The 18,844-nt window shown below is 39.7% G+C and overlaps 1 protein-coding gene across 1 annotated transcript in view; it reads left to right on the forward strand.

Annotated features, from left to right (window-relative positions):
• The window catches only part of LOC115037355 (MAM domain-containing glycosylphosphatidylinositol anchor protein 2), a 145,483-nt gene that overhangs the window by 122,130 nt on the left and 4,509 nt on the right, over positions 1–18,844 (forward strand). Inside the window, exons 12-15 of the mRNA XM_029495824.1 lie at positions 4,721–4,898; positions 12,257–12,277; positions 14,531–14,686; positions 16,499–16,660. Of these exons, the coding sequence (XP_029351684.1) occupies positions 4,721–4,898; positions 12,257–12,277; positions 14,531–14,686; positions 16,499–16,660 (517 nt within the window). The remainder of the gene's footprint in view (positions 1–4,720; positions 4,899–12,256; positions 12,278–14,530; positions 14,687–16,498; positions 16,661–18,844) is intronic.

Raw genomic sequence — 18,844 nt, forward strand, 5'->3', positions numbered from 1 at the left:
TGGGAACCTCAGGTTGATTTGAGACGTGATAAAGGTGAGCAACTGAAACAGCGAAAAGGAAAAAGTCCAGGGACATCTGGTGGGTGCATGAGGAATGACAGGTCTGAAGGGGGGGGGGGGGGGGGGGCATGAGCCAGGCGTGAGAGCAGGGAGGCAACCTTTGTCATTAATATTGTTATTTATGTCCGCAGGATTACGTAAACACATGAACATAAGCAAATAAAACAATGTAGAGGGATAATGGTGAATTCTAATGAGATAAGACCACCTCCTGAAGTAAATTGGCACGGTGCTCCCATTACAATCTGGAAACAAATCCACTTTCTGACACTTTTGCATTGTTTCCTATTACACTAAAGGGAAACATTTTATCATATATGAACACTCAAGCACATGCTTGTTTCGTCATAATTAACTGACAGCCACTGACAAATGTTGGATGCAGATTTCATGTTCATGCAGCACCCTCCAGATTTTCATTGTTATCAACCATTCAACATCAGCATTTTTATATAGTTCAGGATTGTAACCGATCGCTTTAGCTTTAGACACTTCAAAGAATTGATCGTTTATGGAAAATGTCTATACAGTTAGGGGTTTGTTTGTTTGTTTTTACAGAGTTAAATTCTTTGAGGGAAAATTTGAAACAACAATGCGTCTGAAGGGATCTGAAACTGAGTTTGTGACTAACAGGAAGAAGCCTCATATAATGTCACAATGCTCACACTTTTTTCATTTTTAAATTCAAACCAGATTTTTCTCTGAAATTTATACAAATGTAAACATCATATCTTTAAAGTACAAAAAAAAATCAGTGCATACACAATATAAATATATACACAACATATCCTCCATGTGGGTAAGATGAGTTGTAATTTATACAAGGGAAGGATGTTCTGACCAGTTAAATCCTTGTATCCATGATTTAGGATTTTGTTCCTGTATATTTGTTTTTACTGACAATGACCATTAACATCATGATAATAGTACTAAACCCGGAAACAGTGTTGTCCTTCAGCCATTAAAAGTTGCATGATCTACTCTGTTCCTCTTCCCTCTCTAATAGCATATTAGAGGTACAGTATATAATTTATGCTGTGAAAGTGATTCATAGGTCATACCATTTCACTTTAAAGTCGATGTTTCATCGACACTATACAATGAACAGAAGATGTCAGGGAGGATTGGGAGAAATGACTGCTGCTAACTTTCAATTGTTTCTTTGATAATTTATGAACCAGACATTTAGGATGTTTTACAGACAGCTGACATGACGACAGAAGTGTTCTCCTCTGCTGATGGATCTTTGTATTAAAATCAGTAGCAATGTTAAAAAAAAAAAAAAAAAAAAAGGTTTTTTCCTTTGAAAATCAGATGATTCACCAATGTTTTTTGGCAGACATAAGACCTATTTGAACAGGAGATGAGCTATCACCTATAATTCAGGATCCTGTCATTCCTGTCATCAATGACTAAAATCCTTCATTGTAGTGAAATATATACTAAAAAATGAGTAGTAAAAAACTGGGTGAGTGGGCATTACGTCAGATATCTGTCTCTGATATAAAATATATATAATGTATATAAATATGTAACATTGTTTTGTTTTGATATTTTGGAGAGGAAAAGCCTGCATATTAAAACTTTAATAGACATTAATTAGAGCAGAGCCACTGGTGGACTACTCACTGACACACTGTTTTATATCTGTCTCATTAGTTTTTTTGCTGAGTACCATACCACTGTTTATATTGTATTTGGATAAATATCAGTGTATGAATGACTTCTGAACTGCCTGCTGCTGCTGACATTATGAACCCTTCACCACCCGGCTACAGATGTGAATCAGACTGTCAAACGCAAATGTACTTTTTCACCATTTGAATAGAAAGGTTGCATTCAGTGTCACTGATAAGTAGCAAATACGTAGAAAATTAGACTTTCTCTATTTATTTGAACACAAACACGCATGTTTGGAGGCCAAGACTATAATTTATGGCAATTTACTTGCACCTTTTCTACTTCAGAGAAAAGCTTAAATTTGCAAAGAATGTGAAGGGAAAGTATACCATGTGCAATTACTAGTGACAGACTGAACACTCTATTTACCTGCAAACTAATGGTGATGGCAAACTTGCACCCTATAATTGTGGTTCATCCAGGCTTTACGTAATTACTTAATTGGTATTGTTCTCAGATACACACACTGTCTTATTACTCTCACACCTTCATTCACTCTAACCCTGTCTCTCTCTGAGAGTAACATACTTCTCTTTTCCTTTGCCTGAGAAGGGCATGTGTAGTCACTAATTGTGATGCAGAAGCTGTAACTTGTCTTTGTGCAGCTCTTCCCCTTAAACCGACTCTCAAGGATAAGATGTACCCTCGTTCTCTTCTCTTTGCCCCCCAGCGAATGCAGCAACATACCCTCATTTTGTTTCTTTGGATGTCAGAGGGGCTGTATTGTAACACAAGACATGAAAAGCATGAGCTAATTTCTGTGTGATACCTGATCTTACTCTACTAAAGACAACACTGCTTTGTTCAAAGACGACATGAAATTCCTGTCATTTCAAGGTCTGTGCATAAATGGATAGCAAAACATGATTAAGAAAAACTTGAAAGGAAAGAGGCAATCATGTACAGTGTACAAAAATAGTGCCCTTACTGTATTTGCAAATTCCTGTCTGACGTGAAGAGTGAAGCGTATCTTAAATGGGTAAAATGAATCAAGATTTTGCTCTCTGCAAATATAAGACCATCTCTGCTGCACGCTAATAACAGCCTTTGAATTCGGAGGATTCAGAGGCTGGGAGCTGCTTTGAAAGTAAATGTGGCTAATGAGCAGCTAGCTGTCAACAGCTTAGAGAGAAAAATGTTTTTGTTGTCGCATTTAATGTTGGTGGATCATACAAATGCCTATAGACAAGGTTAATTGGCAGATGAGAGTGAACATCCTCCACTGATGGCCAAGTGAATACATATTTTTTATGGTCGTACACCCAGTATGTTTCCAGGAGCGTAGTCTTCAGAAGAATGCCCTTTATCCTGTACATTTTTCTTTTTTGTGGTAATGCAAGATATGAGCAGCAGCATGGAGTGATTTTTTTTGTTTTTTTTAAGGAAACCAGATTGCCCCATCTACCATCTGCCCCCAACTCACAAACCATCTCACTGCAAAATTCAGCTGTTTACTGACAATGGGCCACACAAAAACAAACCTGTTGATGAAAAAGGTGGCAGATCTGTCCACTCTCATAGATCTCATAGATTTCATGCTGCAGGTTTCTTCTGCATATTCCTGAACTCTGCCTGGGCATCTTCATCTTTGTGCATCCCAGGCAATATATCTACAGTCACTTATCAGTAATGATAATGTTCAAAATATTTAAAAATATTTAAAAATATAAGTAAGTGAAAATGACATATTGCCCTGACTACGTAGAATCTGGAGTAATCCTATCTCAGTATGCTCAAACTCCTCACTCTTATTGCACATCATATACAGAGAACCTTACACTTTTTATGTGTGTATGTCACTATTGATCTTAACAATCAGATTAAATGATGAATGCCAACAGCTTGATGTCTTAACGATGTCAGATCCTTAAGAGAAGAAAGCTGTTCTAAACTGCAAGGAGAGATATCATTTCCACTTCAGTATCTAATTGATGCATGCAATTGATCAATGTCTATTTTTAGCTTTAACTGGTCTAGGGTGGCTTTCTTTGTTTGTCATGACAGCATGTCTCTACTCCAAAGTGATGATAATTACACAGGCGATATTTTAACGTTCAAATGAATCTTAAATCCACAGCAGCACAGAATATAAAGGGACAGATTAAAGTACTGGTATTATATCCTTTCTTCATTTCTGTCTAGGTTACAGTCATTTTCTGAAAGAAGGATTAAATTTCCTGTCAATCTCTGAGTTGTTTTTGTGATTGTCAGAGGGACCATTTTCACCTATGTCAATGGACACCCTAGTATCCAAATAATGTTTGGTCACTTTCTTGTTGAAGTCCTTGTGTTTAAAGGTAACAAAGGTGAAGATATGTGGTTTATCAGCATTCAGCTAAAGAAAAGTAGTCTAATGAGGCCTGGAGACTCTCAGACCAGCACTTATTAGACACAGTTGACCATCAATCCTGCAACACATGAACATTTAAACAATTTTACAGGATCTCTGCTATGTCCACTTCGGGCAAACCAAAAAAAATGGCTGTGTCTATCAATGTGAACCAAATATGAATTAACATTTAGAGTTCGACTGGACTTATTTAGGTTTATTTTTCCAGGTTTTATAAAAATGTCCACAGAGGACAATAATGGGCAAATGATTACCCAGACTTTAATAAAAAAAAATAGACTTCCATCTTGCTCAATGTCTTTAGTGCATCCTTATGACACCAATAAGACATTTACATATGAAACAACTGTTCAAGAGGTATCAAAAGCCTTCCCTGTGGAGCCCCATGTAATATATAATCATTCAGGTGCAGGTGCTTATATTTCCCAGAACTCTTTCTGAAACCTTTGGGTAAAAAGTGATCAAATCATTAAATTTCTGAAAACTAAAAACCTGCTCCAGGTGGCGTCTTAAGGAGGAGATTCTGTTTGGCATTTCATTATTGTGTTGATTCAAAATGTCTATGTTTAGGAGTTCTTTTTGAGTGATTTTCAATTATCCAAACCTCGTGTGGTTCTTCTTTCCATCCAGATGGGGTTACAGCGCTGGTGGGAGCAAGAGATCCCAGTGGATGGAGCAATCAACAAAGGAGAGCTCATGACTCACAACTTGACTGAGCTGATAAAGCCTGAATCTTATGAGGTGCGGCTCACTCCCATTACACGCTTTGGAGAGGGTGATTCCACCATCCGTATTGTCACCTACAGCGGTAAGTGCTGGAAACTATATTAAATCTAGGGGAGCCTTATTTGTGTCATTAGTGCAATCATTCTGTAATTTGGACAATACAGAGAGAAACTGTTGGGTAGACACAGGAGAGCAACATTCACTTTCTCTTTCACATGGGATTGCACAGGTGGAAGAATTATGGCTCCAGCTGGCCATATTATCCTTCAGCTAACTAAGAAACCAAACCAGCTCGGGTTTATGCTGATGCATTATGGCACATGTTCATCAACACTGATGCTTATCAAAAGTTCACTCTGGCTTTAGCAATCATTAAGATAATCCTGGTGATGATGCATTATGTATGACATCTACGAGGCTGCACCAGTAAAAAGTGAATTCGTTGGAATGATTTGAATTGGATCTAGCTCATGCAGTCATCAGCAAACAGCTTGAAATCAGCCAGCTGTGTTTCTTTGCTCATTTGAGCAAAATGAATGTTGATCAATAGACAAATCATCTCTTCCTTGTGACCTTTATTACCCGAGTCAGATCCATCATGGAAAGGGGCAAAGGCAGATTTCTGTGATTAGATTATTGAGACATAAATGAAATTATGTGACTGAAAAATGTAACAGTAGATTCAAATATTTTTCTGCCATGTGACTCCACTGTAGCCAGATACTACATAAGAGTGCAAAAATAGCAATAAATAATGATATATGATTCAACTTGGTTGATGCACATTGGAAATGAGCACTATAGTTATAGTAAAGCAGCCAGAATGACATCATGGACGGACTGGGCACTGCTCGACAAGTGAGAATACATCAAAACGCATGATATTCCTCTGCAGAATGAAAAAGCTGCTTGAGAATAGACGCAGAATGCTCAGCCTGTGGGATGTTTTACTGGCTGAAATACAAAAGCTACAGTAGTATCCGCAGTTGTCCCAGCAGTGCCAGTGGACAGATTTACAGGTACTTGAGATGTGCATTTTGAGGAACAAACCGGCTGACTGTTTTCCATCTATCACTGACTGCTGAGCTCTTTCTGAGTGGTTCTGCTGCATTTGTGAATAATTCAGTTTCACTGCAGCTCATCATGGTTGGTGAAAATAGAATTGGTAAAGAGAGAAAAAGAAAGAAAGTTTTTCTGCTGGTATTTTTGTAGAAGGTTGCGATTTTGTGTGGCCCCTGTTAATCCTTCAAAGTGTAACCAATCAAAGAGAAGTAAAGACAATGGAGGCTAATTAAGACAGAAGAGGCACAGAAGGAGAAATGGAGGAAGCCAAGTTGGGACTGATGGGAGAAGGGAGATACAGAGGAACAGAGTAAAGAAAAGAAAAAAGAGAAAACCAGTGTGAATCAGCTGCCCAACTAGAGACTGGACTAATTATCACTCTAGGGCTGCTCTGTTCTCCCACCCACAGCTAGTGTCACTGCAGCAGGCTAACAGAACACAGCCGAAGCCACTCTGCTCAGAGAGCATGTCCCGTTAAGACTGATGTGTGAAATGCAGTTCAGGATCATCTCCATTATCACTTCCCTTTCATCAACTGGATGCAAGTCATAGCACATAGGCTTCATGGTTCTTCTAATTCATGGTGAAGTGAACTGAATCTATCTAATCTAACTGAAATAATCTAGCCCTTATGAACTAACAAAAGTTCTTAGTCAGATGCACTTACATCAGGGGCCCTTTCAAGAAAATGATTATATGGTTAGGTTTGATTGACAATGGATGCTGGTTGAGCAAAATCTCAAAGGATAAAGTAACAGCACACATTGTGCAGAGAGGACTACTAAATAACACATATACAGTATGAATAGTAAATCCTAGTTAAATCAACAATGCATAAAGAGGAGGTTTGTCAGGGCTGCTAAGCACTGACCAGATTAAAGATTGAATCATCATATAATATGATAAATAAAGTGTTTCTAAAGCAGCTAATACCAACCTGCTGGCCAACTTCAGTGCTTCAAGTCTCCTTGCATGAGTCCCAAATTCACACAACATACTAAATAGAATTTGCAGTATATTCAAGCTTGTTGGTAGGCACACTCAATCCTGATTCAGTATGCTGTTGAATTCTCCCACAATGCAGTGCACAAAGGAAGACAGGAGCTACTCATAGATATGCTGTACTCTAAAAGAAGTCACTGTGTCCTTGGATGATTAGCCTGCACAGTATATAGTTAGTATGTATGTAATGTGGCCCTGCGATGGATTGGCAACCTGTCCAGGGTGTACCCCGCCCTCGCCGTGACAGTTGGCTGGGATTGGCTCCAGCACCCCCGTAACCCTTATGGATAAGCGAGTGAGTGTATGTAATGTAATGTAGGAGAAAATCCTCTGCTGCTCATTTAAGTCATATCTGATTTAATGCTTGGTCACCCAAGTCAAAGGCGTATCTGTGCGGCTACCAGGCAGGCAGCAGTGATCACAGATGTATACACAATGATGTGAGACAATAACCCAGTTTACCCAGAGTGTGCAACATTTTTTGCAAACATGCAATTTAAATATGCACCTGCCTTCACATTTGAAAACCACCAGCTGGGCCTAATAAAAACAATTAGTTGGCTATGTCACAGATGATTAGATTTGTCTTTCTTTGACTTTTTTATATTATTCATAAATAATAACCTTGTGCATGCACACACACATACACACACATATATATCTCTATATATATCTCTATATATACAAAGATATATATGTGGGAGAAATCAAACTTTAAATCTTTATTCAAGTCTCAGTCTGAACCACTCCATTTTCATTAGTTTGCACACTGTTGCATCACAACTGCATTTTCCTTATTGAAAAAATACACACACTAGCAGTCTCCAGATTAAATGTGAATGTTTTGTTTTATTTGTTTTTTTTGTCGGCCCTGCAATGGTAACCAAGGTCCTTCCTGCCTCCTAACAGAGCATATAAAAATGTAGTTCCCATGACCCTAAATGTGTATACATGTGCATAAGAGCAGAGAAGCAAACCAAATAATTCTGATTATTCTTTTTAGCTGTAAGGATAAATGCTACTGTCCCATTGTGCCTGAGAAGTACAAGTGAGTTTTCTTATCATTGCCCAGTGGACTGAGAGATCATCTTGATGCACAATAAAACCAACAGTAGGGAGTTTTTCTGAGTTGGCAAGAAAACACCAGAGCAGTTACGCTGTCCCCAGCTGTAAGATGAAGGATGGTTGTGTCACCCGAGCTGCAAAGACAGGTTTAAATTTTGCTGAAATGACAAACCCAGCATCTGTTTTGTGTTCATAACACTTTCACTCTCTCCAAAGGAGATTTCATATTGAAGCCTGCTGTCAAACCTCACAGTAAAACACCACTTCTATTTCTTAATAATCAATTTTTATTCCATTTTTATTCATCTGACAGTAATATGTACAATGAGATGCCTCTCCCAGAGTCAAATCCCCCTAAATCTCACATTAATTACAGTCTTCTGCTCCTGATGTTTTCCCTTTCCTGCGTACCCCTTTCCCTATCCTTAAGCCATGCTAAGCTACAGTAACCAGCTGCTGGCTAGAGATATGCATTCAGTGCATAGAGAATTTGGTGATTGGTATCGATCTTCACATCTGACTCTGCTGGAAGAGGAATCTACAAGAAAGCGAGTAAATATATTTCCAAAAATGCTGAAATAATCCTTAGATTTCTTGTTGGCCTGAGAAAATGTGTGGCATTGTGATGAAACATGTCCGTAGTCGAGAAGGGAATTAGAATTCTTGCTTTTCATATCTATTCCTTTTATACACGTTACAGTCTTGTCAATGTACAGTCTGTCAATAGAATCCAACCTACCAACAATTTGGTTATGCTGAGCGAATATGCTTTGTGTATCTGTTTATGGCAGCTGCATTCATTGTGTGATTCGTGGACTACCTGACATTCAAATGGCTTTCTTTGCTTGGCATGTTAAAATAAGTCTTGTTTCCTTCTCCTTTTAACATAGCAGATGTTACCTTTTGTACTGAACCAATTAATTACTAAAAGAAACGTTCTGAGTTTTAATCACATTAACATCACAATAACATTAATGCCATGATATGAAAACACACATATGATATACTATGCCACACATCTCATGGAATCCATTGGTTGTGCTCGCATTAGTCGTCTTTTTCTCCACATCTCACCCTCAGCAAAAACTTTTTTCTTTTTCCCCGCATTTTTTTTTTTTTTTTTTTTTTTGTCTCAGTTCTCTGCTGAACTTTTCAACAACAGTAAAGATCACCCTTGTGGAAGTCCAATAAGTATTCAGTGGTTTGCCTTGCATGATATATGCTGGTTGATGTAGGAACAGGACAGCACATACTGTTGGAAAGGATTGTGCATGGCTTGGCTGTGTTTGGGTGTGTCTGTGTGTGTGTGTGTCTGTGTGTGCTACTGTGGAAACTGTGCAGAGCTATATATCCTCCCAGAATTTGATTGAAGGACACAAAAGCGTGATGTTGGCTGTGTAATTTTTATCAGGGGGACATGAGGGTAAGATTGCAGAATTACGTTTACCCACACTGTTATTATTCCAACCTGTGGTCAAATGCAATCACAGGCCTTTCTCAGACTGTCATGGCACCTAGCCAGACCCCCTAAACATGATGGATGAGAATTTTGGAGAGTGTGGATTATATGAAGTCAGTAAAAGTAATATAAAAAAAAAAAGAAGAAGAAGAAGTTGTTCCACAGCTGTCGATTAGGACACTGGGCTGCAGCCATGGAATTGTCTGCTACAAGTCAGTGTTTGTATCTGGAACAGCCTCTGTAGACAGCTGTCCTTTGACGGTCAGTGAGCTCACTTTGTATTTCAATCAGAATTAGGCAATTTGGACCGGGAACACTCATGCATCAACCAGCAGTTTGCTTTGTCCTCTCAGTTGGAAAAGTAGTGTCAGACACGCCTCACATATGGGGTTTGAGTACATCACCTGTCGTAACTGAAGTTTCAAAGAGCCCACTTCACTCAGAGATTGCTGGGACTGTTTACCTTGAGAGCTATCAAAATTATATTTCATCCTTGATCATTATTTGAGGCCCTTTCGGCTGAAGGGTAAAACAGTGTGCTGCAGCATTAAGATAGAAATAATAGATATATTTTTAAAACTTTTGCAGCTTGCCTGTGGGCTCTTCACGCTTTTGCTTTAACAATGCATTTTAAGAAAATCTATTTGAAAAGGCATACTAATGTTTTTTGGGCTACAGAAGCAAATACACAAAAATCTGAAAAGATTGATGTATTTGAAACTGATTAGCTAAATAATAGAGCTCAGTCTCAATTTATTTTATTCCTTGTTTGTTTACCCACATACAGCACAGTCATTGAAATCATCAGTTAGTGTGTATGTGTGCAGGTTTGTGTGCACGTGTGTGTTTTAAAGAATGGGTGTGCATGCACAGCAGTCGTAGCCTCTGGGCTTGCTCTGTGCTCAGCTTGATTTCCTCAGTAGGGGTAGATACACTGCTTGAGCAGACACATTCATCTGGACTAAGGCACAGGGAATCAGCTTGTGCAAGCTGCAGGTAAAAAAAAAAAAACATGGACACATTTTCATAACCACAGTTTTGGAAGAAAGGAGGAGTGAGGAGTAGTCAGGATTGTGGGCAGAAGCGAGGAGAGTTGCAATAAATGGGTGTTGGAGAGGGAAAGAGTCAGCCAGCAGTGGGGGAGTGGGGACTGAAAGAACAGAGTTTTGTTGGAAAACTCAGCATCCATTTCACAGACCCGAGGCTGTTAGTTGTCATCTAAAAAATGTTCTCTGCCACAGCCCAGATGATTTTGTCTCTCCCCACAGACTCTGTTGTTGCTGCAGTGACGCTCTGTGCAGTCCTTTGTGGATTGACAAGGAAGCATTGAATGCTGGGACTTCCCTACTTTCGCAATCAGTAACATAAAAGATTATTAAAGCTTATGTACGTTTGAGGGTGCCTTGCCGATTCTTTCGATTCTCCTGCCTCTCACTGACAGGGAGGATTCAGCTGCTGCGGTGCACCTCACTGAATGTTTTATAAAATGGAAATGGAATAGTTTGTTCGCACTCTGTTTCCCGCCGTGCGTGTTTGTGTTGGTATTTTCTTCTCGACACTACAAGCAAACAAGTGGACATACATTTCCATGAGCCCCACAACAACACAGAGAAATCACTACTTGACTCTTTGCTTTTAAAAAATTCCACCAGTCCTGTGTAGGCCTACTCTCCCTCACTTCACTACACGCTTTCCTTTGTAGAACTGATTTGTTATTACTCACTTTAATTGGCTGGATTAAAATCAATTCCCCCCATGAGCCGCAAGGTTTCATTAATCACAGGGCAACATAGTTTTGTAGTAAATCTGATGTATCGCATCTATTCAGCCGGTCAGCAATTGATCATGAAAATGCTCGTGAATCTTCTTGACAGGTTAAATGGTATTTACTCTGCAAAAAGTGAAGTGCAGACTAACTGGCTTGTTGCAACTCTGTGTGATACCCTTGACCTTTCTGTGTTTGCTGCAGCAGTAACCCCTCAAATTATCAATGAGGGGAGCATTGAACCATGGTTCAGTGGACAGAATGCAAATGAAGCCCCGCCTGATTTCAGTGACCTAAACTTATCAGTGTTTGATATGAAAGTTTCTGTAGAAACAAAAAAGAATCGAGGATGTTACAGGAAAGTTATTAGCTGACACACTTGTGATTATTACTAGTTTTTATGATTTATTGGCTTCTAAATGGAAGTATAAAATCGGCTTAGCACTCTAAGTGGAAGTCACCTTGGTCAAGAACATCAGCAATGCCGGTAAATGGCAATAAAGATAAGCAGTTGCACTATAAGCTTATTAATGTGGTCAGGCTGGTCTTCCTAATCCCTCTGTCATTTACATTTGATAACAGCAAGAGAACGACTGCTGTCACCTTTTCCACTTCAAAATCGCAATCATCTCCTTCTTTCTGCTTAATAATCACTGTATTTTGTGTGCCAGTGGATCGCTTCCCGTTTACATATGTATTTTCTATTTGCTTGCACACCGTCTTGGCAGAACACTCTCTAATGTGTTTGTCATCTTTTAATATCATAGGGGAATATTTCTAGTCATCTCATGCGCCTCTTTCATTTTGTTTTCGCTTTAGTGCAACACTAAGCAAAGTTTTGTATATGCAGACTTTTATTAGCTCTACAGCAAACAGCAGATGACAGCAGGACAGCTTCTGTGTATATGCTTGAGTTGTATCCTGTATAGAATGTAGCAGAGCTTACAAAACAGCCACACCATGTTTTACAGGATGAACGTTTAAGTGCCTGTACAGCTGTATGTGTCTCTGTGCATGTTTTCTTTCAACATCTGAACAGCAAAGATATTTTATATTAATGACCGTGTCTGACCTTTCTCTTTCACAGCTCCCATCAACCCTCATCTGAGTAAGTAATGTGAAGTTCACTTTGCATTTCTTTTCACAGAGCAAACTCTGTCTGTCATAGCACAGTCTGTGAACACAGTGGGGAAACTTGAAGTAACTGTACACACCACAGAGATCTGACTGTCAACATGTCAAACTGCATTGGAGGAACGTCTAAGCAGTCTTAATTGAAGCATGATGAATAAGACATCCCTGTAGGAACTGAGAGTAAACCTTATTTAGGCTGTTTGACATGTTGAGTCTGAAATCTCTGCTGGACTTTGGACACTGTGTTTGCGTGAGATATGTAGTTCCGTTTATGCCTGTGAGTGCATTTGCACACTCTGTGTTTTGTGAGCATTACTTATGCATGCATCTGTGCCATATGTGTTGATATTCTTTAATGTTTAGCGCCACTTATGTAGCATTCTGTTGAAACTTCACAGAATCCCATTTTTTTACATCTTGAGAATCCACACTTATTTACTGTTTGCTGTTCAGCACTATCCTGTTGTGTATTGCGGGTCGTTTATTTATTTCTATCAATATATATTTTGCTGGGTGTTCATAAAAACATTGCCAACATAATAACAAACATCCTAATCACCAACATCATTATCTAAATCCCTGAAGGAAACTATCTTATCTGCACACCTCCTCTTGCTCGCTTCTTCCTCTGTCTGTTCTCCGAATCATTCCATCTCTCCCATGTGCACAAGGCAAAAACATTTAGTTGAGCTCACAGCGTCTAGTGCCAGGAGCGAGACCGCCATTTAAATCTGCATGCCTATGAGGAGAAGAGTCAAGAGTGCCTGCAACCTGGCACCTTCTTCTACTCTCCCACAGCACCACTTCTTTCCTCTCCTGCTCTCACCCTCTATATCTCTTTCTCTCCCCCTCTCTGCCTCGTAGCACCACTGCCCCCTTCCATCCCTGGGCCCATCCACCCACTCTCTACCTTTGTCTACAGTATGTTACCTCCATTACCTGCATAAAAGCTGCAGATTCGGCTCCTCTCAAGGTCACCACTCCAAACTGCTCCCAGCTACGTTTTAATAAATCAATGAATATTTATCAGAACACATACCAGCATCTTGAATCTAAATGTTCCTTTTTACTATCTCTTTGAGGACACCGCTCAGCAGCCTTGTGTCCTCTGGTTAGGTGCTCTGCTTTGTTTGTTACATGAATTAAATAAAGTTTTTGACACTGTTAAACCTCCCTCTACTCCTTAATTAAAGCAAGCGGGCTCATCCCCACACATGCAATTTCTTATTCTTACCTGTCAACTCTCCCCTGCATGCGACCCATCATAACCTCGAGCTAGAGTAACAGTTACTCTCTTTTTTTCTTCAAGGGTGAAAAACCCACACTTTCATTCCCCCTTTGCACACTCCAGTAGTTTAAGAATTGCTGTCAAAGGGGCGTGGAGAGCAATGGAGGAGATGGGAGGGTGAAGCGGAGAGAAGGCAGAGGGGCGGCACTCAATATTTCTATCTGTGCACCCAGTACAAACAAGATGGAGAGTGATGGAGAAGCAGGAGGGTGGAGTCAATTTTAAAAACTGATTAAATAAAGTTCTACTTCTGAGACACTATGAAACAGCTGAGGAATTTTTTTACTTTCAACTGTGAAAAAGTGTTATTCAAAAATTATTAGCAACACAGTTCAACAGATTCACTTTTCATGAAGGTAATGCAACTTCCACAATGTAAAGCAACACCTAGATAATCCATTAGTGCCTTTGAAAAATCATGATTTACTGTTTCGAACCTCTTTCACATGAGATTTGTATTTGATTTAACATTATTTACAGAGGCTGTGTGTGTGAGTGTGCGTTTATTGAATGCTATCCATCTTGTTACAGTCGTGGCCTGTCATGGTCTGCCTTCTAATAACCACTTTTGATACTCGCACACAAACACACATCGCTGTTGGGTGTTTCCAGAATGCAGCAAAGACTTTCTTTATGAACTAAACTAAACTAAACTAAACTGTCTGTGGTGCACAAAAAACCAAACACTCTGATGTCTGCACTACAGTCAGTGAGAAATCACATCTTGATTTAGAAGTTGCTCACCAGATTGTATGGTGCAATTAGGACAAAGCTGTTATATATCCCTTTTATTACTTACACTCCCCCCACGGAAATCTCATAAATCTACAGAAGGTGTCAGACTGCTTGCATACTGTGCTGTAGCTACTAGACTTTGTGTAATTTTATTCTTGTGATTTTGTGAATGTTAGAGCCCAGTTCTGCTCTTTTGCTCACTAGGAGAGTTCCACTGCAGCTTTGAGGAGGAGCTAATCTGCATGTTCACCCAGGACAAGAATGATGATTTTGACTGGACGCGGCACAGTGCTGCTACCCGCGACACCAAATATACACCCAACACTGGGCCTAGTGTTGACCGCAGTGGTTCCAAGCAAGGTAAGTCTTCTTTAGAGTATGACTGACCTAAAAACCTGCCTTGATGAGTGATTGACCAGTCATAGAGCTGCTGTAGTCTTAAAAAAGCATCACTTCCAAGGCCTGGCAGCTGTTGTTAGTCTTCTACTATAATCTGTAAAGAGAAAAGAGAACTCAATTGGAAACTCAACTCTAAACTATCTGTAATAATAAATAAATCTGCAAATATGACTGTGTTTATGATGCATTTGTCACAGATTTTCACATGCACAGATAGATATATGTAACATACTGGTGCATAATATAGCAAACTAGATGCAATATTCATGAACCATGTTTCCCAATTATGTTCCTCCTATGGATATTTATGTTTAAAAGTGAGCCATCTTATTTTATCGTTAAGCACAAAAAGAAAAAACACATTTGGTATCAGTGTAAGTGATTATTTTACCAGCTGTACCACACTGCACCTGCTCCGGAAAGAAATAGTTTGAATACCCACATTTAAATGGACACCACAGTGTTATTTCCTATGTAATCCATGCATAAATGCAGGATTTCCCAGAGCGCCCTGACAGTCTAATTATAATGTTATTGCAAAATGATGTGGCAAGACATAAAATTAGTCACACTGGATGTTGATTACGTTGTGGCTTTATTTTCTTAACATGGCACTGATAGTGTCACTGTGTGTTGTGATGAAACAAGTTGGAAGGATTGGCGTGTTCCCATGTGGATAATACTGATGATTTCAGTTGCGCACGTCAGAAGTGCTTTGATGCAGCGCAATTTCACAAGAAGCGGGTTTGACCATTTACTTCTAAAATTATCCTGTAAATGATACTATTTCTGTGGGTCCCTAAACTAGAGGACTCTCTGAGTGTTTAGTATTCAGTATGCTACCTGCAGGTATTTCATATTCAACAACTTAAATAGCCAATTAACAAATTGGATTTGTAGGAATCCATCCGAGGATCCATATAAAATCCTCAGACTGAAGTTATCTTTGGTGGAAGAGAAGTGTCTATTATACTGCTGTGGTACCAGCAGCAGCTGATGCAGTAAATAATGCATTGGCTTTAATCACCTAATGTGTTCAAAATGTCCAGCATTTCATTACCAGCCCCATTCCTCTTTGCGTATAATTAGCTGATATGAGATTCAACAGAGGGAGATATTCCATTTGATTTTGGCTGGAGGGGCGTGGAGCCGCTCACTTCCAGCCGCTGCCATCCCTGTGCCGGTGGCTGGGCAGAGATTTGGCTCAGGCACAATGAGGGGACTGATTGACTCTCTTCCATCACCTCTGCTGTCCACGACTGTCAGACCAAGGGAGCATAAATGTAACAACCATTGTTATCATTTTGATTTGTTCCAGCCATTCGTATTAGTAAAAGGAAAAATGTCCTTCCTAGAAAGACCTGCTCCTTATCTCTGATACGGAGGGTTTCATTTCCATCATGCTATCACAGGCTGGCTGAAAAAGCAGCTGAGCATGACCGAGAATGCCCCGCTTTAACCCAGTGTTTAGAGTGAAGCCAGTGAGAAAGCAGTCATGGTCCTCTGAACACAGCAATCTATTCTTCAGGGTTTGTCTTCCATTGGTGATAATGATTTTGACCAACAACGTAAAAGATATCTGAGAGGCGTACTCACATTTATACACATACATAAGTGCTTGCAGTAGACATACACCCAGATTATTGCTTACATTTTTTCTCTTAGTTTGTCATTTGTCAGGTATTTGGGGTCTTCAGTGAAGATAATTTAAAATGGTAGTCATTCTGTTTACAGTAGCTTCCTGCATATACACCTGTTATTGTCTGTCTCCAGGTTTCTATATGTACATTGAGACTTCAAGGCCGCGGAAAGAAGGAGACCAGGCGCGGCTTGTCAGTCCCTTTTTCAACGTAGCACCAAAAAACCCCTACGGTATCACCAACCCTCCTGCCTACTGCTTCGGCTTCTTCTACCACATGTATGGAAAACACATAGGTAAGATTCACTCATATGCTTCATTGGCCTCAGCTTATATGACAAGAGTTTTACTCTTTGAATTAGTCTGTGGAAAAGATCCCTTTAATTTAATTCATTGCTCAGTAGTTCATGGAGTTAGATGGTGACTACTTTCAGTCTTGAAAGAATATGTCCCTGTTCTGTCCTTCGGTTGCTTTGGAAATCCTTTGCTGAATTAAGGAGATGTGTTCTTATCGGTGCAGAACTAAAAAGTCAACAAGGAACCGCCATAAATTTTATCTACCCAAAAAAAAAAAAAAGTCCATCATCAAGCATCTGTGGGACATCATAGTGACTTTCTAATAGAAACTGAGAGATGAGATTCTTAAATTTGCTGTGCACCACCTACATGTTTCCCAGTGGGGTTTCTCTTTTTGCTTGAGCATAAAAGAACAGACAAAACACCAGAGCCACACTGTGGTTAAAAAAATTACAAAGAATCAAAGCAACAGCACTTTTTCCAATAAGCAGCATAGTTTCAGTTGTTACCAGAGAGTTGGCCCCTGTGGTAGTGGAGAGCTTTGCACTTTCATACTGAAATTTTGTAGCTGCAGCTGTCAGATGTTTCAAGCAAACAATATCTCATTTTTGCAACAAATCCCCATAAAGGTGTGTATGAAAATCCTGTGCATTAGCTCTTGCAATTCTCTGTGAATCTAGATAACAAACTTGTAAGGTCCATTTGAAGACAGTAGGGAGACTCTCAGGCTTCCATCTCACTTTTTGGCTTCCTTCGCCAGGGACACAATCAGCTGACCACAAGCACTCCTCCTCTGAGTGCATGTTGTTTGTGCTGGTGGTGTGTTTGTGAATTTGGGAGTGGTGAGCAAGATTGGATCTCCAGCACAAAAACAGCACTGTTGAGGGTCACTAGTGGTGATTTGTCTGCACCCTGTTATCATTATCTACTGCATAGGTCCAGTGGGTATGTGACAGGGCTTCTCTGGCTGGGGATGCAAGGTCATCTCGGTATCTTGGGGCCAGGATATTGTTAAGGTATGAGAGTAGTTTGTTAGACAATTGCCTACTTTTATGTACTCAAAGTACTGTAGAAAGTGCTTCAATAATAAGAAGGAAGTCTAGGTTTTATAAAAGCAAAGCTCATCCTGTTTTATTCAATTCGTATTAAAGATATGTTTATAGATCAAAATGAATATAAAATAAAAAAAGATACAGTATATTCAAAAAGAGAGTGAATTTGATACGCCTGATGCGCTGAACTTGAAATTGACATTCAGTAAACTGTGAAATCACCACAGGCTGGCAGCTCGCTTCTAAAAAGATGTTTACAGTGAACATTTGGCTGCATTTACCTCAGTATTCTGATGAGACATCGGTGGTATCAGTGCTGTCTCCACCCTCCACCTGCTACACTCTGAGCCTCTGCTGGACCTGCTGCTCCCACTCAACCCATTCAGCTTTCTCTCTTCTTTTTTTTTCTTGTTTTTAGTACACTGGCTAATGTTTTTTTAGTCATGTCTTATCTCTTGTCACAACTAGAAATGATCATTTTCATATCACCTTTAAAGTTTGATCAATTTATATTAAGAATACAAATAGGCTTACAGGTCACTGCATTGCGTAATAAACAATTTTTCTCATTTGGATATAAATTGCAGCCTAGAGAGGTGTTTCACACATTTCTCTACAGCATTACATTTCATATCTTCAACCGGAAATGTAAGAAAATCTAAAGCAGGGTTAGAACAAATAAATGTTCATTTATATATATATATATTGATAAATATCTTTAAACACCTAAGCTTGCTTTCCTACTGAACAGCAGAGGAAATGGAAAAAATACTCTAACACGGGTGATCTGAACCTTTCACACCAAGATGACAGCAGGACACAACAAGGGCTGAAATTTAGCCAGACTACTCATTAGCTGTCCACAATGGAAAGGCAGAGTGGAAGTGTCCAGGTTGGGGGGACGGACCAAACATCTGGAGAGGTGGAGGGAATGTAAGGATAGAGCCATTGGAGGGCTGCTCAGCAGGGAGATGAGAGCTCCTCCGGCTCCCTGCCGAGGTTGAGTAGGCCATGACATTTCCAATTTGCTCAAATTGATCGCCAGCCAGACCCTCTCTTCTCTTCCCTCCCCGTCTGTGGTGAAGCCCATGCCCAGACTGTGGCGTGTTATGATGAATGGGCTAAATGTCA

The sequence above is a fragment of the Echeneis naucrates genome, chromosome 24 (genome assembly GCF_900963305.1).
Source record: "Echeneis naucrates chromosome 24, fEcheNa1.1, whole genome shotgun sequence".
Taxonomy (NCBI): Eukaryota; Metazoa; Chordata; class Actinopteri; order Carangiformes; family Echeneidae; genus Echeneis; species Echeneis naucrates.